At 42.0% G+C, this 26,311-nt stretch overlaps 2 protein-coding genes across 2 annotated transcripts; both read right to left on the bottom strand.

Annotated features, from left to right (window-relative positions):
• Positions 1 to 366: 366 nt before the first annotated feature.
• Positions 367 to 19,021, bottom strand: copa (COPI coat complex subunit alpha). The gene is made up of 30 exons (XM_071921584.2): positions 18,811 to 19,021; positions 18,338 to 18,451; positions 18,164 to 18,237; positions 17,585 to 17,665; positions 17,350 to 17,426; positions 16,285 to 16,394; positions 14,035 to 14,144; positions 12,957 to 13,056; positions 12,053 to 12,271; positions 11,348 to 11,498; positions 10,537 to 10,603; positions 10,358 to 10,433; positions 10,025 to 10,107; positions 9,148 to 9,373; positions 8,273 to 8,411; positions 7,380 to 7,542; positions 6,924 to 7,070; positions 6,339 to 6,528; positions 6,089 to 6,184; positions 5,574 to 5,662; positions 5,133 to 5,256; positions 4,843 to 4,932; positions 4,478 to 4,584; positions 4,027 to 4,173; positions 3,730 to 3,870; positions 3,010 to 3,192; positions 2,214 to 2,324; positions 1,636 to 1,797; positions 1,264 to 1,458; positions 367 to 803 (listed from the first exon to the last, which is right to left on the bottom strand). Exons 1-30 carry the CDS (start codon positions 18,848 to 18,850, stop codon positions 744 to 746), a joined length of 3,672 nt encoding a protein of 1,223 aa, XP_071777685.1. The 5' UTR covers positions 18,851 to 19,021; the 3' UTR covers positions 367 to 743.
• Positions 19,022 to 19,761: 740 nt separating this feature from the next.
• On the bottom strand, positions 19,762 to 25,435 carry pex19 (peroxisomal biogenesis factor 19). The gene is made up of 8 exons (XM_071921634.2): positions 25,364 to 25,435; positions 24,088 to 24,176; positions 23,552 to 23,714; positions 23,370 to 23,455; positions 23,104 to 23,277; positions 22,846 to 23,016; positions 22,113 to 22,157; positions 19,762 to 21,572 (listed from the first exon to the last, which is right to left on the bottom strand). The coding sequence occupies exons 1-8, from the start codon at positions 25,425 to 25,427 to the stop codon at positions 21,486 to 21,488; spliced, it is 879 nt and encodes a 292-aa protein (XP_071777735.2). The 5' UTR covers positions 25,428 to 25,435; the 3' UTR covers positions 19,762 to 21,485.
• Positions 25,436 to 26,311: the final 876 nt, after the last annotated feature.

Raw genomic sequence — 26,311 nt, 5'->3', positions numbered from 1 at the left:
TAATAGAGACTGAACAAGCAAATTTGTCGGTATTTCTCATTAGCTTTAGTACAGCAGAGATTCAGTTCAACACAAACAAATTTAACTGCAATAAACCATAAACCAACCTCTTTCAAACATCTCACTGCCTCCTTTTGAAATTACCTAAATGACTGCAATCCCTATCAGGGAGTGAGTCAACTCTATCCAGTCTCCATCACTGATGACTCAAACCTGCAGGGGACTTGGAATATTCATATGTTTTATGGCACCGATATGAAAGTTTTATAGAGAAAATGTTCCACTCTCAATCCCACATCAAAAGCCGTGCCCACAGCCACATCAAAAAGACCGCAATATCAAAAAATCACACATACGCAGTGCATATCAGTTAGATGGGTGTTTTATTTTTTCATCTTTCACAGAATACATAAGAGCAGTGCTGCCCAGTTTGCATTATTCATCTCACGGTTAATACAAGTCAGAAAAGAGACTGAGGTTTATAGTTCTAATGAAGTTTTAGCACAGAGATGACAGAAACACTCACAAGAAAAAGCTTTTCGGGAAAGGTAGAGCAGTGAACCAGATTGCTGAAAGGATTAAAAAGGTTTAAGATACAACATTCCCTAAATTATACCAATCATATATCTCTGCTTGCTCTTTTCTTGTCAATAATTGTGTTTTTTCTATAGAATAAAGTGTGGATGCGTTTTTCTGAAGAGGTTCTTCTTCCCCTCATCTCGTCCTCTCCTCTCCACTTCCTGTTAACGGAACTGGAGGGGACTCACACGCAGACCAATGACGTCCTTGCCGATCTCCGTCACCTAAGAAACAAGATGAGATTAAAGGTTAGAGATGGGCAAGGCAGAAGGCAACTAAATGTCATCATCCTTAATTCATCTTTTTGATGAAAATGATGAATGCTGAAAATATATTGAAGTTTCTCGACGCAAACTATTACAGTGGAAATCTCAGAAAAAACTATAACTATAGTTATAGTTATTTTTAACTATAACTATAGTTAAAAAACTATAACTATAACAAAAAGGAAGCTGGGGATTTATTTTGTGATCAAAAATGCAGAAGAAATCATTCCTTCATAAAGAAATCACTTCACACTTAGATGTGCTTTTATGTAATAGTTTACCATTTTAATTGTGTCCTAGGCTGTAAATGTTTGTCATTTTTTTCTTTCCATTTTCCTCATTTCATAATTTTTGTCTCTTGATTTTTTTTAGAGTTTATAGAGATTGACTTTAGTTGCACATGGTTGTGTTGTCGTACCTGTGTGACCCTGCAGACCTGGCCCTTGTACGTGGGGCAGTAGCAGGCTCCAGACAGGGGGCACTTCTCCACCGGGCGCCCGCGGTACAGGGGAACGAAAGAGGCAGCGCACAGGTCAAATGGATTGTGGGGGTCGTAGTTCAACTGGTGGGCGTCTGTCGGGGTCTTCTCGCAAGCCGCCAAAATCTTACGTGTCTGAATGGGAAGAAGAGAATTAACATTATGGTAAGGTGTGATCAGGAGCACAGTGGCAGGACTACAGTAACGTCCCTTTAGACATGAATGGGAGTTTTATGTCCAAAAAGTTCCCTGTAAATGAAGCCATGTAAGTTTCACACACACACAACTGAAAACACAAGACACACAGCTCACCTGCTGTGCAACTTCTGGCTTCGGCCCCAGCTCCAGCAGGCGTCGCGCAAAGCCGGCTGCTGTCTTGAAGTTGCGCAGTTTGAAGAAGAGGTTGAGCGCCGTGCGCAGCACCAGCACCATGTGGACCGGCTGCAGACTGCAGTGGGTGAAGTAAGCTGCCATCTGCGGGGAACACAGAGATACATCCATAAGAAAATGAAACTATGATTACCAGAGTGTAAAATGAGTCCCTGACGTATGCTGGTAGATTTTGGCTGTGGCTAGTAAGTAGGTCAATTCAATTTTATTATCCTGAGGGGAAATTCTTGTGGCACCCAGGCGCATAAAAGACACACAATACATACATTAGTTTTGTATTTCCATGTCTAAATTTAGCTATTGATGTTTGATTTACATTTGAAGCTTATGATTTGTTCATCTTACTACTTATTTCCTGCCCTGACAATTACAATAGTCAGCGTAAGAAATGCTAATAAAACTGTAAACTGAAAATGATTTGACAATGACAAATCAGAAATTCAAGGCTCCTTTATCCACAGATTTAATCAAAGTCATGTGACCGAGCCAGAGATCCTTACCTCACACAGCCTCTTCTGCTGTTCCAAAGTGTCTTTAGGCAACTTTTTCCTCTCCGTCTCCATGGTCAGACCCACGATGTACTCTCTGCAAATTGTGATCAGCTGCTGAGCCTGCAACACACAGAGATCTCAATCATACAACTGATCCCTATGCATTTACAATTAGTGAGATTTTTTAATATAACCTAGGACTGTACTGCATGAACTCATGTGGCCTACATGATTTGATTTTATTGCAGTGTCATTTACCCTAAATTCCCAGCCCCATATGGTCTTGCAAGACAGACACCTAAGCATCACATTGCAATTTGTGTGTAGCAAACATATTCCTGAATAAACTCAGGTATGATGCAAACAAAGTACATTGCTGTTTTTCCAAGAAAAAGTGTGCCATATAGAATCCACCTGTCCACCTTCTTTCATAGTCATCCAACCAAAAGAAGTCAGCAAAAATAAAAATATTTCTGCAATGAGGCACAAAAAAATCAATTTAATGTATTTTCATTACGGCAGCAGACAGATTCTGCCTTCCTCTTGTTGTCCCACTGAACCTTCCTGTTTCTATAGCAAATGGTAACTGTACTTGACCTTAATTGTGCATGTGTGTATTACAAACTGCTTGGTCTAGTTCAACTGAACAAAATGAATGGTGAAATTCAAGACCTTCAAAAACATTTCAGCATACATGTACTGTGAAACTGAGTTGTTGATATTCCTCTGCGCCAACGTCACCAATGTTCATTTACTGCCCTTGGCGACTAAATCGATTCTGATTCACTGCAGGCCCAGCGCTCACCTCTGCGATCTCTTGCTTGTTATCTACAACCAGCAGCGGCACAGACAGCAGGATGGCTCTGAATCGCTCCACTGCCTCCTCGAACCGCCCGGCTGTGGTCAGCTGGTAGCACTGCTGTAGGCGGGCGATGAGGTCGGACAGGCGCAGGCCCACGGCGGGCAGCCCCTGCTTGGCCCCGCAGTCCTTCAGTAAAAAAAAATAATAATAATCAGTTTACTTGTACTGTACATTGTACCATGGATGTGATCAGGACCACAGAAAGCAGGAAGAGAGACAGGTAAACAGTACATTTTTTATTACAAATAAAGCTCAAGTGTCAAACACCTGATATCCTCAAAGAAACTAAAAACTAAATCCACATCACTGACACACACAGGAAAATGTATTGCACTCTTTGTTAAGAAATGGTAGGAAAATAAATAGTAATAGAACAGAAAAATATAATAATACATTTTATGTATAAAGTGCTTTTCATGATACTCAAAGACACTTTACAAGAGATGAAAAAAACAAATATGAAATAGATAAAACAAGTGAAACAAATGAAGATAATAAAATTACGACACAAGTAATATGTATTAAATCAATAAAACAGTGATGATGGTTTGATCATAGCTGGAGGAGCAGTGGGAGTCAGATGTATACAGTTTTGAAAAGGTGGGTTTTGAGATATGAGTAAATATGAGGAAAAATCTACTGTATACATATGCATGGTCATACCTTCCAGTTCCTCTGCGGGTGGCTGCGCAGGCAGGGCAGGGAGGGCAGGCCCAGGTAACAGGTTCGGCCCCTGGACAGCGTCTGCATGAACAGGGACTTGTAGGGGCCGAAGTTCACCACGCCTACCTGGTCGTGGAGCAACTGTGGAGCGGGAGACGAGAGAGAGGGATGTTCTTGTAAATCAGAGTAGTGAGTGTGTATGTCTTGTGTCTTTGGCCTCGCCTCAGGCACAATTTTAAACACACAATAAAAATGAAAGCAGGAAATTCAAAGTCAATATTGCATCGGTGAACGTACCCTCGTGGCGGTCTCGAAGGAGCCGGCCAGGATGTGGTCCACTGGCAGCTGGGAGTTGTTGCACCACAGCTGGGTCGGACTCATGCCCTTGGTGGGCGGGACAAAGAAGCCGTCTTCTGCTCCGCCCCCTGCACCGGCTGGCATGTCCTATTGGTTAGGAATAAGAGAAAGAAAGTTTGACAATTCAGACAACATCCTTATATAGCAGGGCATGAAAATACTTCAATCAATCAGCCACAGTGGCAAGTGGATTCAAAATTGCCAGTTTAATTTCTTAGATGCTGAAGTATGAAGTTTGAGAATAGACAAAGCTGACTGAAGATGGACTGGCCACCTGACAAAGTGGTTAGCAGAACTGACAAGAGTATACCGACATTTGTCTGGTGGCAAGTTTTAACTTCAAGCCCTGCCTGATTGGTTGTGGGATTTTTAATGATATATCTCTTCTCACCAGCTCTGGAGGAAGGTCCAGATCCTCCTCCACCTCCCAGCCTCCTCCCTCCTCTTTCGCCACTCCTCCCTCATCCCCTAATCCATCCTGGGCATCCATGAAGCCATCTGAGAGAGGCAGAAAGAGCATACAGCAAGACGTTATTGGAGAGATCCATTGTGTCCATCTCATGACTGTATAGCACAATTTCCCCCCCAAAATACTTCATTAGTGGGGTGGATATGCTTCAGAAACAATCTTTTAGACCATGTGAAATTCATGTCATCCACTGAAGCCAGTGTAAATTAAATTCTCTCAGGCAGGGTTGCAGGTTTTCTAGGTGGTGTGGCACAACCTGCCTATTCAAAAGGTTTTTACAGATTTACCATCATCCAGCTGAAGCTCGGCATCCTCTCCCCAACCTTCGCCTCCAGGAGCGTCCATGTCCAGGTCGGCAGCCATCTGACCTGCCTTCCCTACAACACACAAACATCATTCTCACTCACAGATTCAAATGCTACAGGTTTTCCCCAATACAAGTAGTTTCATTCTTGACTTACAAGTCATTTCCAAGATGGATATCCATTAACGCTCAGAGTACAATTCATTAGGAAAGCAGTAAATTGAGCCAAGGGGTATGTATATGTGTCTATATGTGTCAAGGCTGAGGACTCACCCTTTGCTGCGATGGCTCCCTCAAAGAAGCCCTTGGACACGGTCAGCAGAGGCCAGTTGGTGTCCAGAGGGTTGATGGGTGGAGGAGGCTGCAACAGCTGGGCATTGGGATCCACCTCTGGAACCTACAAGACACAAGATTAACCATATTAATATTAACAAAATGTGTGTATTCATCAATTAACTTGAGTGATTTTAGTTTCAAAGGCTGTGATGCACCTGACAACTTTTGGGACAACATGACAGAGCAACATACAGTGCCTCGTAATAGGAATGAGACAAAAAAGCAAAATAAGAATAATGAGATATCTTGTTTGAAAATGCTGCGCTACAACTTTGCCCAAAAATCTATCCAGTGTTCCACATCCTGTTTCAGAGTTCATGTTATGCTTTTCCATTTGTGTTGTGTACGAGGTACAGAGAAGTTTTTTCCCCAACATACCGTCTCCTTCTCTGGGTCAAAGGTCTCCTTCAGCGCCTCAGCCTCTTCATCCATCCCGTGAGTGGCAGCAGTCAGGTAAGCCAGAGACTCTGCACACACACAACACACACACACACAAAAAGAGTTAGGCTGTGTGTGAACTGGTAAACTCTCTTTACAGGCTCCTGTTCCTCATTGTTTACAACAGAAAGAATGCGCTGTTGCACTGTTGCCACTGAGAGCTCAGCATGTTCATGGTGCGGTAGGACTTAACATTTATTACACATTTAGCAAAAGAGTGTAAAAGTGCTTTCAACTGGTTCTCAAAAGTCAAAAGGCATCAGCTGGAGTCATGATCAGCACTATCTACAAGCATTACGCTACTCACTAAACAAAGAGCTGCCCGCTGGACACAGGAGCTTACTGTACTTAGATAACAGTACTGGCAAGGCTTCAAAGTCAGCTGCAAAGGACTATGGGAGGTGTAGATGACAGAGAATAATAAGAGTGAATGTGGGCTGAAGGCATGAACTCACTCTGTCCACAGTTCTTGAGGATGCGGACTCTCTCGCTGACGTCTCCCAGGTAGAGAGCTCCCTGGTAGTGACCGCTCATGTCCTTCCTGATCTCAGCTGTGAACAGAGAGAGAACACACACAGATGGTAAGATATAACTGACAAACAACACACAAACAAACAAATCTAACCACCAAATCGCCACGTCATTTGCACCATGTAAATCCCACGAATCCACCAAAGCGCACAAACGCAATTCCCCAGTTCTCACCGATCTTCATCATCTTGCGCAGCTTGGCCAGGTTGCCGGTGATGAGGTAGAGGAAGGTGAGCTTGTCGAAGTTCTTGGTCCTCTGGTAGCACATCTCCACGACCTGGTGGTGCCCCTGCAGCAGGGCCGCCTCGCCCAGACGCTCCCAGCAGCTGCGCTCATCGAGGGCCTTGGCCGCCTCCAGCGCCACCTGGAGGGACGGAGAGAGAAGTGTTAGGAATTTAAATCCGAGTCTCACGTGACAAAAGAAACCAGACAGCGGAGGGGGAATCCAACCTCACAGAGGGAGATAGTCATATATAATACTTGGGTTGACATGCCATCATTATGTGAATTGCAGATTTGCTTTACATTTCGGAATGATTGAATTGACCCCAAACTGCCACTGGTTGAGCAATATGAGCACAATTTACCAATTAGAAATCAGATTAGCCCCTAGAGTGAGCTCTGACTAGGAAACACCATCCTTTCCTCCATCCTCATTTTAATCATTGATGGGGAAATTGCTGAGCTGATCTCCATCAAGGTGCAAATATCAGTATAAGTTAGTGTGTGGTTGTGGGCTAACCGTTACTGCCAGCTCACCTCGATGTTGCCACACTCCAGAGCCAGGCTGAAGCGGGTCTTCTCGTCCTTGACAAAGTGCAGCGCCACCTCGGGGTAGCCCTTCTTCTGCAGGTAGGCAATGATGGACTGGCCCACCAGCTTGGCGTTACGCACCATGTGGAGCACCTGGAGGGGGAGGGGAGCAAAAGGTAAGAAGAGGTATGGGGTCAGAAACAACATCTGGGAAATGAATGATCGGCTACAGGAAATTAAGGGGCAAAGACGACCCTGAAATTGGGATTAGGTATGTGAAAGTGTTCCTAGGAAAAAGGATAGCAACTGATTAAGAGGTGCAGCTAACTGTAGATCAACTGTGTATAACAATCCTCATTACACATTAATGTTAAGGATTATGATGAAATTGAATTCATGTGGGGAAAAAAAACTCCCAATAAAAAAGTGAATTCCCTACACTGTTGCACACATACAACTCACCTCTTCATATTTGCGGTTGACCAGGGCCAGTTTGAAGCGGTACTCTGTGGGGTCGATGGTGAGGACGCGCGGCCTGCACTCCCTGTCCAGGCAGTAAACACTGTTGCCTCTCACACGGGTCACATAGATGGGCAGGTCCAGGGTCCTGATGATCCCATGATCACTATATAGACAGAAGAGAGGACAGTCAACATATTGGAGACACTCTGTCATCAGTAGAGAGATGCATAGCATTCTTTTTTGCCAAATGCCAAATCCTTAAAATCAAATTTCTCATGTTACCTTGTTTGGGAAAGACCGATGTAACAGAAAACTACAGAAAAAGCATTTTTTTTCAACAAGTGACGGCTACAAAGTTGTTAATAAAATGTTGATGATATCTCTAGCTGTGATGAGTGTCTCCAATTTTCATTTACATTTTTAAGTGATGCAAGCACATGTGAAAGAAACATACCTTCCAAAGAAAAAAATAATAACAGTAATAATAATGGCAACAATTACAATAATAACAGTATGTGTTGGGATTTAACCTGTCCCCTATCTTATCGAGCATTCACCTTAACTTTGCCAATGGTGCCTCTGGACTACAAAATTCTCTTTCATCTTTTTTTTTTTCATCAAACAAGGTCAATAAGGTCAATAAGAGACCGGGTGGTACATTTTGTACCACCCGGTCCAACTTGTCTACCCTTCCAGCCGTTCTGGCAGTTAAGCAACCTTAATTTGAAGGTCTTACTCTGTTGTAAATATCTAGTTGCCTGGTAAGAGTTTAAGTGACAGGTGAGTTTTAGGATTTCCCAGCCACTGTGGCCTGTAGACAGAGGAGGTAAGATAAGAGATATGTGTTAAGTGCCACGCTAAGTGAAAATAGCATTTATCAGAACAGCACATACCCAGAGGTGAGAGCGTATTTGATGTGGTTGGAGGTGGTGTAGATGAAGACTCCGCTCTCATCCCAGGCTCCACTCTTCACTCTGATGTTTTCGTGGATGTTACACAAACTCTCCAGCTTACGGTTGCAGATCATGATGGCTAAAAGGACAGAACAGAGAACAAAGCAGATTTAGACTCTCTGTGATCTTCTAAGAATTGTTAGAGGGTAATTTTCAGGTTTAAACTCTCTAAGGTCAAGTGAGAATTGGCAGGACTGGATGTAGCTTGGACAATTAACATTTTTCAAGTCAAAAAAATTTATTAGGAGCTTTTCATGAACTGCTTTACAGTGCTTTTTTTTCCAACATTTACAGAATAACTCTTCCATAGCATCTGCCTTTGCAATTTAGTTTGTTGTATGAGTGACTAACTCACTTAGTTTTGGACATAATAAGCTACCCTAGGACTTTTGAGGCACAGTTTGGTGCCAAGAAAAATAGAAAAACAGAGAAAAGAGTGCAGTGAAGAGAGCTGCTGCATCTGGCGTTATAAAGATAAGATTCTTGTTGTACTTTGGGTGATGTTGGGTGGCGTGTCCCTGGATTATCACAATCCCCCAGAAATGTATTTTACCATCCTGATGACCAACTGAAATTACTGATGTGCGTGGGTAAAATCAGATTACCGACCTCCCCTGGTAATACTAAGGCTGTCCGGAGACGGCTTAAGTCTCCAGAACTGTTTCAGAGCCTCAGCCCTGGAAGCACAAACCATTCTAGAGAGCATAAGGAGATAAGGATGTTTTGACTCTGTGATAAGTATCTGTGTGTGTATTTGCCGTATGTGTGTGTCTGCCCATACCGGCACGTATTCATCTTTCATCTTATCTACTGACCGTGTTTAGCCAGCAGGGCCACGTGGCTGGTGTCGGCGCTCCACACCACGTACTTGACCTTGGCGATCTTGACGGTGGCCAGCGAGCGTTTCTGCTGCACGTCGAACAGCGTGACGCCGTCGGCATCGCGCAGCAGCAGCGAGCCTGTGCCGGCGTAGAAGATTTCCTCGCAGCTCGGCACCTGCACCTTCTTCACGATCTCGTTCTTCAAGTTCTTAATCAGCAGCTATGAAGGGAAGAGGGAGGCGATATCACATCAATATGGATCCAGATAGACAAAGTAAATAGACAAGTGAAAGGCTTCCCTCCAAAATCAGATATCTACAATTTGGACAAAAAGTGACTCTTAAAAATAATGGATAGGACAAAGGATAGTTTGATTGTAGGTAACTTAAGTTATTAGCTGACAACTAATACTTTTACAGCCTGGACCCGCCTCTGAATCAATTCAGAGATGGTGAAGGATGAACTTCAGTGTTTTTTTGTCCCCCCAAAATGAATCTCTAGTGTTTTGGAATAGTACTCTTCATCTGTATCATCATTAGAAAAATAATACAGACAGGAATGCTTAAATTACGTAGCAAAATGACCTCCCATGTAGATCTACAACAGCCTGTACAAATACAGGATTCCTACAGTGTCAATTTCAAAATCCCATACCTTGATTTTCTTGACTTGTAGAGTTTGGTATGTCATATCACTCATAATTCACACAGATGAAGATTATTTTTCACAGCAACAAATCTGCTATGTGCAGGAAATGTGCAGTTGTATAAATTTTGGGAAAGTATTTTCCATACTTTTTTCAAAACTTATCAAGATCTGGAAATTATCAAGCTCTTTTTCCACACATTTCCAGACCTGCAAACAGACTTACCGAGTGCATACGGTCCAGGACGGCGAATCTGTTCCTGGCCACCCAGACTGCAGTCAGGCCAGAGGATCTCTTCCCCTCGGGGGCTGAGGAAAGACAGAATCAATACTAAATAAATGAAACTTGTGGAAAGACTGATCGACAATATACATGGTTACACACATGGGACAACAACATCTCACATACAGTGCATGGCATGACAGTAACCTACACATATCACTCTAGAAAGATACAGAACTGTATGAATGACAGATAATTCACTCGCAACAAAAGGAAAAAGGTAGAGTGTGTGGGGAAAAAAAAGTGTAATTTTGCTGATTTAAAGTGTTTTAATACCGTCAGGGTTCTGAGAGTCGCTTTCTTTGGGAATGGAGTACAGGTCATAGGTGCTGTTCTCCAGGTTGGTCGCCCTCTGCAGGAGGTAAAGAGTATTACATAAAATATATAGAGGATGATACAAGTGTGTGTGTATATTTGACCAAGGTTTGTGTGTGTTTTGACTGAGAAATGCTTACAGTGCAGAGCAGGACAGCGTTCTCGGCAGGGTTGTAGGACATGCTGAACACCGGGAACTTGGACCCACTAGGAGAAGGAAATTTATGAAATACAACAGTTGGCTTCTATCTCAAAATGTTACGCTCACTCTGATCCAAAGAATTCATCAACAAGATCATAATTAGGGGTAGGGCGGTGTGTTTCACTAAAACACTTTGACTCTAATGCCAATTTCTATTACTGACTTAGGTAACATAAGTATACAGTGTTCAATGGATAAACAAGTTCAAAAGTGGAGATTTAGTAGGACAAAAGCTGCTGTATGTTCAGTATAGTTACTTTTATTCCCCTTGCTTTCAATGGCTCTTGAAGCTGTTATTTTTGCTGTTATGTCTCAAAATTGTGTCTGGTTTTCTGTTTTTGTCTAAGTGATATGTGATCCTATGTTTTTACTTTTATTTTTTATTGTGAAGCACTTTGTAACCTTGGTATTTAAAGGTGTTATATAAATAAAGTAAAGTAAACTTTACTTTAAGCTCAATATGCAAATATGTGAAGTTTCACATATTCTACGTTTAATAAAATGTATTTTTATAAAGGACGGGGTGAAGTTCTATAGCACTAATGGCAATTTTACGGTAATTTGGATAAATACAGTAACAAGAGATAGTAGTAGTCTAACTAGTAGCGGTTTAGCATGATATTCCAGCAGCGATGACCAAGTTAATTATAAAATAATTATTTATACTGTACCATACCTATTCAGAATGCCATAACAGCAATAAACAGCACCCTGTACCATACTGACAACGACCCACACACACCACCTACCTGCGTAGCTGCATGACGGCGGTGTCCTTGCTGCTGTTGAAGTCCAGCTGGCGGAGGAAGCGGTCCTTGACGTAGTACAGCATGTTACCGTAGACGGCGTAGGCCGGGCGCTCGCGTTCCAGCTTGAACACCAGCATGCCGCTGTCATGACCTGCAGGGCACACAGAGGCACTTTCAATGGAATACTCACATATACAGTGTGTGTATGTGTGTGTCCATCTGCTGGATATGAGGGTGACGTTTATGATTTTTAACTTTGTTAAAATAATATGACTACTTCTCATTTCAGCACCTACAAAAAGTAGCTGAACAGGAGAAAACATTACTGATGTTTTTGGGTAAGGACCTTCAGAATTAAAAAAAGTAATTCAAGAGTACTGTATTGCAAGATGGCAGTACTGCACTAATTTCCTCCTCTGCACACAGTTAATTAAGTATATGTACATTAGTGCTACACATGAAGTAACAAAGGAAGATTTCTTATTTGATTTTAATTATTTGTTCCAATTTTTTGGTCAATTAACCCATATATAAGTAAGTTACAATGCTCTCCTTGCCTTAGCTGTTGTTTTTTGTGGTGCGGCCATCTATTAAAACATAAATCATGCCCTGTCAGAATCACAAATTCAATATTCTGAATGAGAAAATTAGATTCCCTTCGCTTTTGTTATGTGCATGCAGACACACACCGCCATTAGCACTTACCAGCAGCAAACAGGTTGAGGTTTGGGTGAGCTCCCAGCACCCAGAAACGGTCGTGGTCCCTGCGGAAGGTCTGGACGCCGGTCCTCTTGGACATATCCCACACCCTGATGCTCTTGTCCTCAGAGTTGGACAGGATGAGCTCTTGGCGCGGGTGGAAGACGGCACAGGACACGTTGTTGTAGTGACCGCGGCACGTATCCAGCTCCCACGCCTTGGACTCTGCACCGAGGGACACAGAGAGACAGAATGAAGGGTGGAAAGAAGGGAAGATGAGAGAGATGGAGGATTGAGAGTTAAATCTGAGTATTAAATCAGCAGCTGAAAAATGTCAAATATTTTAATGTACAATGTCGGGCCAGTCAGCAGAAGAAGTAATGTACAAACACTCAAATATGTGAAATATGGAGAAACATGTCTTAGCATGGTACTTGTTCTTGAAAATGTAGTGGGAGAGAAAATACCATTGGAAACTATTAATGAAGTTTATTTACACATAATTAGGCCAACAGTGTCATGCAGCCATGAGAATAATCTGTTGAATACAGTTCTATATTAAAAGCACTGTTTATGCTCGTTATGCACTTTTAGATGATGTGCTTAGTAGGAATTCCGGGTAAAATGCATAATCATAATCAGCCGGTCACTCAAATCAATTATCAGCCCAGGTACATCCCAAATCGCTACTTTTAATTTATGCCTGCAAGTAAAAACAGTGAAAACGATGATAAAAAGATCACAAAATGTCAGTCTGAGTGCTTAAGTGAGCAGCAGAGCTACAGTTTTTAATGGAGTTTTTATGGTTTTTCCTGCATTTTGCCAGCATTGGACAGCACACAGTTCCTGGACGTTCACTGATGTTTTTTGAGTCCTGACTGTGTAAAAGGCTTCCTGGAAAGTCACTCACCGTTCATCCTCCAGATCTTGACCTGCCTGTCGTCGGCTCCGGACACGATGAGAGGCATGCTGGGATGGAAGGCTGCCCAGTTGACCCCGCGGTCGTGACCCTGCACACACAGACACACACTCAGACACAAATCCATCTGGTCTCGGAAACCGAGCCGGCACTGAGGCCAGGAGCTGCAGTCTGAACGCTAAAGAACTGACTCACTACCCGCCCACGCTGGGACGAATGAGCATTGAAGGTGAATTCTACTGAAATGCAATCACTCTGCACTAAAATTCCAAGCTTTTTTCTGTTTTACGAGTTTTGAGCTAGAATTATGGAAAAATATTAATGTTTATTACAGGTATAGGAAAATGACCATGCAGGGAATTTTCCAACAACCCACTCAGTCAATATAATTTTATGTCATTTTTCTTGATCATGAGAAGTCATAACTCAAAACTCATAAAACAAAGAATAAAATTTGAGATGATTTAGAAAAATGCCTACTTCTGCAAAATAAAAGCCAAAAGTTAATTTAGGTGGTATTCCCCTTGAACTTGGTTGTCACTGACAATTTAAGGCAAGGCAAACTTTATTTATATAGCATTATTTCATACACAAGGCAAATTCAAATTTATGCTTCACATAAAACACAAAAAATACATAATTTGTCTAGTAACATAGAAAAAATTAAGTCACACATACACTGGGAATGTCTCTTTACAGCGCTGGCTTCTTTTCATTAATGTAGCATTTTAGTGCTAATGGTGCTAGAACATCTATTTTATTTGAATATCTCAACTTATAGCAAAAAGAGCATCATACTTCAGATGGTTTTTGACAGTCACTTCGCCTCAATCAGCATTTCCCTCAAGCATCTGTTTAGCCCTATTGGCTAAAAATAATATATTAATAAAAAATAAAAAAAAGGTTGCCAATGGACACAAAACCTTGGTTTGACCAAGAATTTTGTATCCTTCACCTGTCAACTTGAAGGATTAATTCACTCAGATGACTGCCTCCCAGGTTCTGCAAAAACCAAATCACACCTTTTAAAATTGGAGTGAAATATCCCTTTAGTTGAAGACACACTCACCTCAAGGACGTGCTTGACGACAGCGTCCGAGGCTCCGAACAAGTCGACACCAGAGATGCCGCGCACCTCCGTCTCCACAGCGCCGGGAGAGAGGTTCTTCTTCCTCAGACCTGGAACCAACATTCAAAGCACCGCGTGCAAGAGGAGGGGAGGGACCATATTCATGTTACACAGGGCACAACCACAGTACAGGGGAGGAAGAAAAAGATGGAGTCAAGACACAAGTTAACACACAATCAAATACTGTATAAAGCAATATCAAGGAAGAAGAGAGCCTAAGAGAAGGGGAAAAATAACCGTTGGACTACTGAACACACACACAGGGTGGAAAAACACCAACACAACCTCTGCTCTCTCATTCCCCGCCAACTTGAGTCTGGGAACGATCACTACTGTAGCATCACCATTGATTGGGTTAGTGAATCAGCAACACACAGAAGAGAATCACAGTTCCTCATCATTGGATTGGACAGCGGTAGAATTTATGCCGATGAAGTCCCAGACTCAAATTAGATCGGAAAAAAATTGATCGAGAAAACAACACAGCTTGTATTAATGATTCCTGCCCGCTGAAATGATGCGGTGGACAGACAGCTCAACAGAACTTGAGAAATGGCATGAGGAGAATAATGGCACTAGGAACCCGTGTGCAGGCGCGGATGTTTCCGGGGAGAGCATGGGATAAGGAGGACACAGGAAGTGGGTGGATTTGGCTGATGGGGCGGGTGGTGGCTGGGGTTGTAAAGAGGTGCTCTGATGGGGCGTTGGATGTCAGGAATATGAGCAGGGTTTCGTTTTATTAACGTAAGAAAGCCCATGCATCTTTCTGTTGCGATGTTTGAGTCACATGCAGAGTTAATACATTCTGACTGTGACGCTTATGAGTTATCGATGAAGTTGCGTTGTATATTAAGATGGATAATGGTAAGGTTACTGTCGCTATAACAAGAAATATAAAAAATTGTTATATAGGTAGATATTTCTGGTAGTACAGCGAGCCGTGCAATTGTCATGCCATGGTAGTATAAGGACATTTCTAGGTCAGTATTGAGGAGGCTGTGAGTTTTAAGAGCTACACTTTCACACCAGTTAGTAGTTATGATTGTAATTATTCTTGATGCAATTTATGCAGCTAAAGCAGATAAATGGTACAATAACAGTATGGGATGCAGTGTGGGTTTTTCTATCATGTTTTCTATAATATCTGCGTCAAGTGGTCTATTTTGCTGGATAGCTGCCATGCATGTAGAATGGTGGGACACCGTGTGGAGGCGTCATGTGATCTAGGAGTTCACAGACATTAAAGTGCACCAAGTCTTTATGCACACATGGACATGCAGCCAGCTTGATGCTAACAAATGTGAAAGAAATCCCCCGTACAGGAGACACAGATAGATCCGTATGTTTTTGCATGTTCATGTGAAGATGACAGGAAATGTAAAAAACAGTTAATGGGTTAATGAGTGAGAAGAGAAGTAAGATTGGAGGGACAAGCAAGGAAAACCATCAACAGACAGAGAGATTAAAAGCATGCAGAAGCACAAAAACACCTCTCCTGTTTCCTACCTGCTAGTCTGACTACATCTTACGTCCCTCTTCCCTGCCAACTCTCTTTTCATTCAGAATGCTAACTAAATGACTTCACTACAAGTACATTTACTTTATTCTGACTATAAACAATAAAAAAACAGAGGCAGGGCTTCCTTGCATGCAAAACACTTTAATAGAAGTAATTGTGTCCACATGTCACAAATGAACAGAGATGGCACATCTTCCAAAGTCTGAAGAAGACTTGTTTAGGTTGAAATGCGTTCTGTGTAAGTTGGTACCTGAAGGTTTTGTGGTAATTTGTTCTTGACTTTGGAAGATGTGCCAACTCTGTTTATTTCTGACATGTGGACACAATTACTTCTATTAAAGTGATTTTTTGCATGCAAGGAAGCCTGCACCTGTTTTTTCTTGTTTTCTCTGCCATTTTGGGGCCCCTATTCTTTCCAAACTATCTTTGAGTTTTGACTATAAACAACAGATGATATTTGCCCGTCTCTAAGTCTGACCTAAAAGGAGAGGTGTTTCTGCAAACAGCCCACAGAGATTTGTTCTCTACAAAGAGGAGAGGAAGAGGTTCAGGACTTGATATTCGTCCTGTTCCTGCTTCTTTCTCCTCATCCATACCACTCTGCCCCCCCACCCCAAAACCCTTTTAAACTCTGCCCGCTGTCCTGTGGTCCGCTTCCCCCAGGCTCTCACCGGAGATATCCCACACTCGCACGGTCTGGTCCAGACTGGCAGACACCACCAGGTCCTCGGAGGGGTGGAACTGGGCGCACATCACGTAGTGATTATGTCCAGTCAGCACACTGGGGGGGAGACAGGAGAAAAGGGAATATTACTGATTTGAAGAATACACAATATGCCATGATTTCAGAAAGCTCATTGTTATATTTTCTTTGTTGCACTGACAAAGATAGTGCAAACCCTTCCTCTGCAATTCTTATAAGCAATGGGTGGGAGGGTTGTTTGTGAGGGGGGTTGATTTTGGTGTTTGCTCCTTTCGATCTATAGTAGAAACAGTTTCAGTTGTTGTTCAATATTCTATATATCAGAATCAGTTTTACTGTCCAAGAAAGTTTGCACATACAAGGAATTTGACATTTAAAAAAGTTCATATTTAGGGAATAGTTGCCTTTTAGAAGTAGTATATGAAGGAAAGTAGCATGTAAATATTATTTATCAATACAGAGGATGTGATGTTAATTTCCCTTGTGCCATAATCCAAGGTGAGCATTCCTATGGAGGCCCAATTCAGGAAATGTAGCCTGATGTTTTCTATGGTACTCATTGGTATGGTAGTATATCATTCTGTTAAACTCTGAATTGGGCCTTCATAGGAATGCTCACCTTGAATTATGGCACAAGGGATATTAACATCATATCCTGTGTGTTGATAAATATATATAATATTTAGTAATATATAAAAAATAAAAATAGGCATTTAGCAAATAGGTCTCTTTTCTATAAGAGTATGCACACGGTTCTCCGTTAGAACCCGACTGATCACACTGATAGGAAGCTAAGAAGTCAGTAATAATAATAATTTTTAAAAAAGCAGAAATATATACACTAGAACATTGCAGTGGGTTTGAACACCGCAATCATGATATGAAATCAATGTAAATGCCCAAAATGTGTTTGTTTTGTGTATGCAAGGAGCCCCAAAAATGTTTTTTTTTTTTTATTGTTTCTACCAAGTGAGCAACTTCCCAGCTGTTCGGTGAATGCAGGGGAAACACTGCAGTTCACAGAGCGTCTTACCAGACGCAGGTCCTGGACTGCCAGTTCCAGATGCGAATGGTCTGATCATCCGAGGCGCTCAGGATCCAGGGGTACTCCTGCAGAAAAGGAAGGGATTGAGTTTCAGACTAACTCTTCTACATGGATGAGAAGATACAGACTCTGGATTTGTGATCATCAGCAGTCACCTTGGACCTTGAAATGAGTGATGAGAAGAGAGGAAGCAGATGTATGCTGAAGTGGCAGAATAACTCACATGGTGGAAGAAGGTGGTTCTGATGTAGTCCAGGTGTCCGAGAAGAGTGAAGAGGCAGCGTCTCAGCTTGTAGTTCCACACCTGGCCAAAACACAGGAGTAAGTACTCAGGGTGTTTAAATGCACGTTGTTATCCATTTATTATCATATGATGGATGCTTCCAATCCAAAGGCCTTAAAGTATCTTACATTTGATTGGGAGCATCAACCCCCTGCAGCAGTGTACTCTACCCATTAAGATATACAGTACCGTTAAATATCCTGATCATATAAATCTAAATATTTGGGCTTATTCTGAATATTGTTTTTATGCCTGGGATACATACAGGGGTATTTGGAAGCTGAATATAAAAGACACATTCAAATCTTCTGAATAGGACCTTTGCTGAGATATGAGCATGTCTGAGCAAGACACATCAAGAAACGCTACGCATGTAAGCACAATTTTTGATATAGAAAGATTTGCAAGTTGCAACCAATCATCTTGTTTGTCAGGGTGAATCGTCTTTGTACAAACCCACCAACTTCAGAATTTTTTTTTACTTGAAAACAAAAAATGTGAGTGTCACTGCAGTCTCACCTTGATCTTGTAGTCATCTCCTCCAGACACAAACAGAGGCTGCTGTTTGTGGAAGTCAATTCCTCTGACGGGGCCTTTGGGGACAGACACATCAAACACATCACATATCCATCAAGAAAACCAAACAGAGGTTTAAATAATACACACCTTTCAACCCTCACTTCACTGTCTTACCATCATGCTCGTCAAACTTGTCAATCAACGTGCACATCCGGTAGTCCCACAGCTGGATGACGCCGTTGTGCAAACTTGCAAGGATCCATGGCCTCTTGGGATGGAAGCTCAGTCCTAAAATGGAAACATAATGAATTAAATAACTCAAAAGACAATGGCACCTGTAAATAGGCCAGGCTATTAAAAAACGGCAGCAACTGAGAGAATGACTAACAACTTTATGACAGCAGAACATTAAGTTAGCTAGTTAGCTAACGAGATGCAGTGTACAAGTAATATCACTAGACTGCACGAAGCATGACTGTACATGCATAAAAGTCACACTCGGTGATATATAAGTCTCTTACTATTAAAGAAGAGGTATTGAAGTGACATAATAACAATAACAGAGTACACTGAGCCGAATAAAACATTGCGTACTCTCAGCTAGCTAACGTTAACTGCTATGCTAAGTACAGCTAGCATCGGCTTACCTTTGACACGGGCTGACTTCGTTTCAAATTTGGTTAACATCGTGACTGGGCAACAGCACAGCTCGTCTTATCTCTTAACTGCTATAGCAAGATATAATCTGACACAAAACATATAAAACAAATCAAATATTCCAGAGCAGCTAGCTGTCCTGGTCGCCTTCGCCCATTTAGCTGAATCTCTCCGTAGGTTTTTTCCTGACACGTAGCCTGTTGTGTCTTCCTGCTTTGAACAATAAAGTTGTGCAGTCAATCTGACGCAGAAAGCTCCACGGCGGCGTCACGTCATGGCACATAGAAATAGAACGCATAGATCTGAACTGACACGCGCCGTCTGGATTAAACCATAGTCATAGCTAATCTAAACTGCCTATTTCTGTCCATTACAGTGAAACGCATTGCACCATGTCACATTAGAAAGGCCTATTCCCAAACTTTAAAACCGTAAAGTTTCCTGTATATCTATTGTTTTTAATCTGGCACTTTTACATGATGGATTTAAGTGCTCATGTTAATTAATGTGCATTGTCCCTTCTTAGATAAATTAATAAACAAACAATTGTTTTTAATTTGTCATTGTCTTTGTCACCATCACATGAACTTATAAATATGTCGTTTAAATATTGTAGTAATTTGTGTTTCCTTGTAGAACCTGCATTTGGAAGATGTATGATTGCCTGACATTGTAATGTTTTGTGATTTAGTAAAAATAGATAACTAAAATTGTAAAGTTCTCAGATGTGGCTTCACATCATTGCTGATAGAAACATTGAAATGAACTAGTATTCCTACTAGAAACACAAACCAAACTTTATCTAACTACCCATCTCTATCCAATTTGTGACATGAGAAGTACATTTTTGTCACGTCTCAGTCCCCCAAACTTTTCATCAAAAAGTTCAAAATGAGAAACATATTGACAGTTGTTATAAATCCAGAAAAAAAGGACACAGATTCAGTAGCATTGTACTGTTAGTTTATTCCATAGTGATATTTACAAAGTACAACAAAAGAAAAAAAAAAAAAAAAAGTAGTGTGAAATTACAGGTTGCATGTTTTTAACCGTGCCCTGGGCATGTTGACATCAGCCCTGAGGTTTGAATAGACTGTACATGCCCCCAGTATAATAAACACAGCCACAGCTCCCCTCCGCAGTATTTGATGTAAATCTAATCTCTTTCAGTGCGTGGCTCGCTTAATCCTTTCACAATAACCCCCTCGTGTGCAGCTATTGATGATGCGCTGATGGCCTGCCTGCTTTCCAGGCCTCTCTCCGTAGTCGGTGCAGTAAACTTTTGTCCACTGGCCACAGCGGCCGGTGGATTCCAGAAGTTTGCAAGCCAATTTCACTTTTTTTTTTTACCAGCTGAATTGATTTTTAGAATAGAAAAGAACCCTACAAATGGTTGCCTATCAAAGTGGCTGGTGGAGTAAACAAATTGAAAAGTCATACAGCCAAAATCTGGAAGCATCTAGCTGGTGGTTGGTGTTGATTTGTTACTCTACAATGCATCTGCATGCTTTTATCAACTTGTTTTCTCCTCGTATGATACAATACGAGATGTTCAGCACTCTGTCGCTTTAACTTTTCACCAGGGAGCACACTTTCGATGCAGGGCATAGAGGATATACATGCTATCAAGTAGTAAACACTCCTGACAACCGGCCAAGCGCTCCGCCTTCCTCACAGGAATGCCAAACCACAGAATACATCTGAAAACACCGGCAATCACACGGAGGAGCACTTTGCAACTCTAACTCTACCGATCACTGTAACCACAGCAAAGGCATCCGGGAATCATTCGTTTGCACATCACTTCAAATCAATACTTGGATTAAATTATAATAAAAAAAACAAAAAAACACAGCGAATGGGTCATGTTAAATTAGTTGGCTGAAATTGATGCTAGAAACTCATTACGAGGCGTTCGCTCCTCACTTCTTTTCGATTCTTTAAATAGTTAACAAATATACACTCAATTTTTCAATGTTTATGTACACACATATTGTTAAATCGTGACGACGGCAAATTTTGTGAGTCAAATCCTGCGCCTGTGTAGAAACAGAAGTGTGTGTGTTTATGGTTGAATGAACTTCTCATGATATTGCAATTTCACATCTTTTTTTTTTTTTAAAAACTCTAATCCTAAGAAGTGCTTAGCTGAAAAAATGGCAGAATCTTCACCTTACAGCACGACCTAAAATAATAACCGTTTTTGCGAAGGCACTGTTTATACCCGTGAAGTGGTTGGATAGTGTTTACCATGAGGCTAAACAGTATTGTAATATTGTAAAAACAACATTGAGAGTATTTTCGTTTGCAGGGAATGCTGTTACAAACCGAGCCGTGAAGGAGCTGTGGCAGCCGCTGACAGACTAAAGCGGGGATGTTACGATGTCAGTTGTGCGTTCAGTGATTTCAGCGACACGAGAGAAGAGTGTGTGTGTGTGTGTGTGTGTGGTTCCTGTTGGTTTTTCGTGCCTCCCTTCATTGTGTCTGCCATCCAGACTCTTCCACTTCAGGGAGGACAGTCGACGGTCCGCTCACACTCCTGACTCTTTTTCTTCTTCACACTCTGTCTTCCCTCCCTCCCTCCCTCCCTCCCTCGCTCTCCATCTCTGACGCACCCAGACAGACCCGGGCTTCAGTGTCTCTGATGAACCGCGCCGCTCCCTGATCACATGATGGAGCACTGCTCTGCCGCGCCCGCCCCGGGGACTCCTGGGAGATTGAGGGACTCCATGTCGAAGTTGAAGCCGGGCGGCTGAAGGGGGAGAAGAGAGAGGAAGACTGTTGTCATGTGTGTGATCCCTCTTGGGTTCCTTCCCTCCCCTGGACACTTTACTCTTAATATGATCCTATATGTTTGTGTTAATTATTGTGCTAATTAACTAATTCTTGAATTAATCATTAAAATTATCTAGTCGTCCCTGGTCCAGTCTTTGGAGACAAACTATGGTTGACTACACACTAAAGTTTCCTACCACAGCTATGTTTAAAAAGGAAGAAAACTCAGCAGGTGGCCAGTATTAAGACAATTTAACTAGTGCAATGTATGATCTTTTACACTATTTTGATGGCGTTTTTATTGTTTTTTGTGTTCTATGTTGTATGAAGTTATTGTTATTTTGTCTTCCATCAAGGACCACAATGGAAAATCAGTGCTTTAAGCAACACTTTCTCGTGCTATTCACAGGGGTCAAATCTACATTAATTGTTTTTATCATGTATTTTTCCATTTCCCAAATCAAATCAATTCAAAAATCAAAATACAGTTCTGACTAAAGGCAGAAGGAGAACTTACCGCGTCACCAGCTAGCTCTTTAGGCGGCTGGCCCAAGTCTTGCAGCTGGAAATAAAAGCATCAAAATCACCAATGAGTTCCATTCACAACTAGCAGTAAGAAGGTAGTGTATTCACATCAGGGTTAGACAGATATATCGGGCCGATATTGGCCTTTTATTAAGTATCGGCTATCAGCTAGTCACGTCGTCCACTGCCGATTTGATGGAGGTTCCTCCCTAAACACAGCTACGTAGAAACAGTCCGTAAAACCTGCAGTGAAATTTTAATTTCTTTGCGCATTTCATTTGTTCATGTAATTGTTCTGTAAATTAATTATTCATTTAAAAAGGTAATTAAATGTATCCCAGAGTTTCCCCTACAAGTATCGGCTATCAGTCTGGGTTTCAATGTAGAGTTTTAGTGTCCCATGATGGTCTAAATGTTGTTTCAGAGGCTTTTACACCCTGAAAACACTGAATACTTGGTCAAAAATCGTCAAATTTAAACATATTGAATATCACACAATATCTGCTATCGGCAGCTTCAATCAAAACATATCAGCACCAGCCTTCAAAACCCAATATCGGTCAAACCCTAATGCGTATCTCAAATACTGAACAGTAGCTTAATGCAAAAGACACTGAAATAGTAAAAAGGAACCTGCATAATGGATTGATGCAGATTCCTTTCCTCTATTAACTATTCAACAACCAAAAACGCACCGAGTATCAAAAGACACAGTGCACCCTCACCTGCTGCATCAGCTCCAGGATGCTCTCGAACACGCTCTCCTTCTCCGCCCCCCCCTGCTCCTCCCTCTCAAACTGCTTACAGATGTCGCCCATGATCTTGGCCTGCTGCTCGTAGCGCTGGTAGTCCTCCGGGCTGAGACTGGCCTTGTTGGTGTCCAACCACTCTGGGTACTGTGAGGGTGAGCGACAGTTATCCAGTTGGGGGACGGAAAAGGGATGAGAACTGTACAGTGACCGCTATTAAAAACAGACGCATACCTTAGCAGTGATTTCTTTGAGAGACGGATAAAGCACTTCCTTAGAGAGGAGGTTCTGCATGATGGACTGCATGATGGGCAGGATGTTTCCGTCTTCCCCGCTCCCTTCTCCGCCCTCATCCAATCCCAAGCCTTCCAGAGCCTTGACAAGATCGTCTCCAGCTAGTCCTGCACTCTGTAAGAAAAAACAACCCAAATAGTGAGTAAATTCTCCCATAGTTTAGCTCCTCTAGTTTTGAAGAATTATTCAATTTTCTGTTGACTCGCCTGCAGGTTGTCTGCATTTTTAGCCAAGCCACTGAGGGTTTCTTTAAGACAGGAGGTGAATTCTTGTTGGGAGGCCACATCAGTACCTGCACAGAATACATAGACAGAATTAAGGTACAGAAACAATACAGAGAGCACATGAATACACACAAACAGCAAATAACTGAAGCCATGGACCTTACCAACTTTCCCTGCGGCCTCTGACAGTTTTTGGAAGTGCTGCAGTAACTCGGGCTCCTCCTGGGCCAGTTCAGTCATGGCCTTCTCCCACTCCTCCTTGGCTTGGGAGGCCATGTCCCCCTCGAACAGAGTCTCAAAGAACTTGCTGTCCTCCAGCAGGGGGGGCTAACAGACAGACGACAACAGGTAAACAAAGTGGGGAAGAGCGGGGAAGAGCACCGACTATTCTCCAACAACCTGAGTCAATTTTCTTCTGGGTACTCAGTGTTAAAATACGTTAAATACCACTTATTTCCTGGGTACTGGACAATAAAATGATGCCACGGCCACTATACCTAAATTCAGATGTATATCGGACACAAGCCAAGTGCACCCCAAGTAAGATAAAGTCAAGAGAAAATACACTGTACAAGCAACAGATAACACAGGTAAACAAGAGGGAGTCCCTGTCATATAGTCTTTACTTACTTAGCGAAAAGAGACATGAACATTCAACCAACACCATCACTCCACACACACTAAATGTCAACACACTGACCTTCTCTGCACCGCTCTTGGCTGAAGAGGAAGCGGCCGCAGCCTCGGGGGCCGGAGGGACCGATGTCTTTTCAAAGTCATCCAATGCACCTGTAAGGGAGGGACAGCATGAGAGCCGGGGCCACACAGAGCAAGACTGTTAAAGGAATAGTTCATCCCAAAATGAAAATCCTGTCGTCATCAATCCACTCACCACAACGCTGGCCGCAACTCCATTGAAGTTTGTAGGATCATCAAACACACAGTGAGTTAGCCCTGAATTTCCATCTCAGCTTTCTCCCAAACTAATTAAGTTAATGGGGCAATCGTTTAAAAAAAAGGCATAAAATGTCCATTAAATTTCTCCAAACAGCTTGTGCAGTATAATCCAAGTGTTTTCTAGCCAAATGATTGCACTGTGCGTCCAAAAGTCCAATATTACCTCATTATTTCCTACATTTTCCTCCCTGATAATGCTCTGGTCACACGCACAGCCTACACCAATACTGGACTTTTGGACCCACAGTGCAACCGTTTACTTACGAAACCCTTGGATTATCCTGCAGGAGTTGTTTGTATCTGATGGACATTTTATGCTTTGATGGAGCTGTAAAAACACGGCCCCGTTCACTTCAATGGCTGAGATGGAAATACAAGGCTAACTCGCTGCGTGTTTGGTTTTTGTACGAACTTCAATAGAGTCTCTACTGACATGGGGGGGTGAGTAGATAATGATATTAATTTTGGGGCGAACTATTCCTTTAAAGAATAGGAATTTGATCCTGTAGTGTTTATCCAGTGTTCACAGCAGCAGCATTGCTTAACAAAGTAGTTACTGAAGAGGGTTTCAGCACAGGCACTGCACCGCAAGCCCAAGTAATGAATACACAAATGAGACAGGATTCGTGTCTTACACTCTCTAAAAACTGAACTAACAGGTGTTCAGCCATCTAAAGTAAGCCATGTTTCAATAAAATGTCAAGGACAGAGACATAAAAAAGGCAGATGAGGATGTCGACCACAGTTAGCAACATAAAGACATTTATCACGAAGCCACCAGCAAAGACAACACACATCTAAATCCACCCAAGGGTTTTAGGTGATACTTTGTTGAAGAGCTTGGTTGGCAGCGTTAACCTTAGCTAGTTTGCCGATATTTGTACCAAGCAGGACCAACCGCATTCCCGGGGTGACAGACTCGTTCAAACGGCCGAATTAAAGCCGATTTTTACCAGAACAAAATGTACCGATGCGGGTAAAACCAACCGTCGCTGTAAAGACTAAATGTCAAGCCTTACTGTCCAATAACTCGTCCAATTCCGCGTCTTGTCCGGCGGACGACTCGGCTGATCCTGACGCCATGTTACCGTTTTTTTAACAAACACCCTGTCCAGTCTCCGAAAAATGACGTTCCGGGTTGTAAAACATGTCGCGCACGCCTACGTCACGCCTCAATTTTAAGTTTACGATCTGGCGCCATCTGGTGGCGATGAAAAAACAGTCACAGAACACGAATAGACACGAGAAAACACGAAAAGACACGAATTGATACGAATAGATAGGAAAAGCAGATAAGACAAGACAAGACAAGACAAGACAAGGCAAGAATAGAATAGAATAGAATAGAATAGAATAGAATAGAATAGAATAGAATAGAATACACAATGATACATGTGGCAATGGGATTCATTTTCTGAAATGTTTGTTAATTGATGATTAATTCCTTGTTACATGCTTTGGCAATATTGTTTGTAAACTGTCATGCCAATAAAGCACATAGAATAGAATAGAATAGAATAGAATGGGGAAGACTGTTAGCTCCTATACTGTGTTTCAACATTTTGTATGTATGGTTTCGATATGTGTTTGCATCACTGTCACCATGGCAAATTCCTGTGTATTTATCTTACTGAGGAAGTAATTCTGAGAATAGAATAGAATAGAATAGAATAGAATAGAATAGAATAGAATAGAAATGGAACAGAACATTCTCTTTCTCTCTCTATTCTCAATTCAATTCAACAGGCTTTATTGGCATGAAAGTTAAGAACAATATTGCCAAAGCATTACGATACTGATCACACTTCACTTTGTATCAGTGTGTGTGTGTGTGTGTTTCTCTCTCTCTCTCTCTCTCTCTCTCTCTCTCTCTCTCTCTCTCTCCCTCACACACACACACACACACACACACACACACAACCTGTACACAATAGGCCTTTTACCATGTAGCAACATTTGCTATTGTG

The sequence above is a fragment of the Centroberyx gerrardi genome, chromosome 13, assembly GCF_048128805.1.
Source record: "Centroberyx gerrardi isolate f3 chromosome 13, fCenGer3.hap1.cur.20231027, whole genome shotgun sequence".
Classification (NCBI taxonomy): domain Eukaryota; kingdom Metazoa; phylum Chordata; class Actinopteri; order Beryciformes; family Berycidae; genus Centroberyx; species Centroberyx gerrardi.
Note: the sequence above shows the minus strand (reverse complement) of the source record. Positions and strands in the feature narration are given on the sequence as shown.

Excerpts from the sequence above, each read along its gene's own strand:
- copa (XM_071921584.2), bottom strand. The coding sequence starts at position 18,850 with ATGTTAACCAAATTTGAAACGAAGTCAGCCCGTGTCAAAG. Across the intron at positions 14,145-16,284 it reads GCGAGTGTGGGATATCTCCG|GTCTGAGGAAGAAGAACCTC; the intron begins GTGAGAGCCTGG and ends TGTTGGTTCCAG. Across the intron at positions 7,543-8,272 it reads AAATACGCTCTCACCTCTGG|TGATCATGGGATCATCAGGA; the intron begins GTATGTGCTGTT and ends CTGTCTATATAG.
- pex19 (XM_071921634.2), bottom strand. The coding sequence starts at position 25,427 with ATGGCGTCAGGATCAGCCGAGTCGTCCGCCGGACAAGACGCGGAATTG. Across the intron at positions 23,456-23,551 it reads AGAGGCCGCAGGGAAAGTTG|GTACTGATGTGGCCTCCCAA; the intron begins GTAAGGTCCATG and ends TATTCTGTGCAG. Across the intron at positions 22,158-22,845 it reads TCCTGGAGCTGATGCAGCAG|CTGCAAGACTTGGGCCAGCC; the intron begins GTGAGGGTGCAC and ends TTTTATTTCCAG.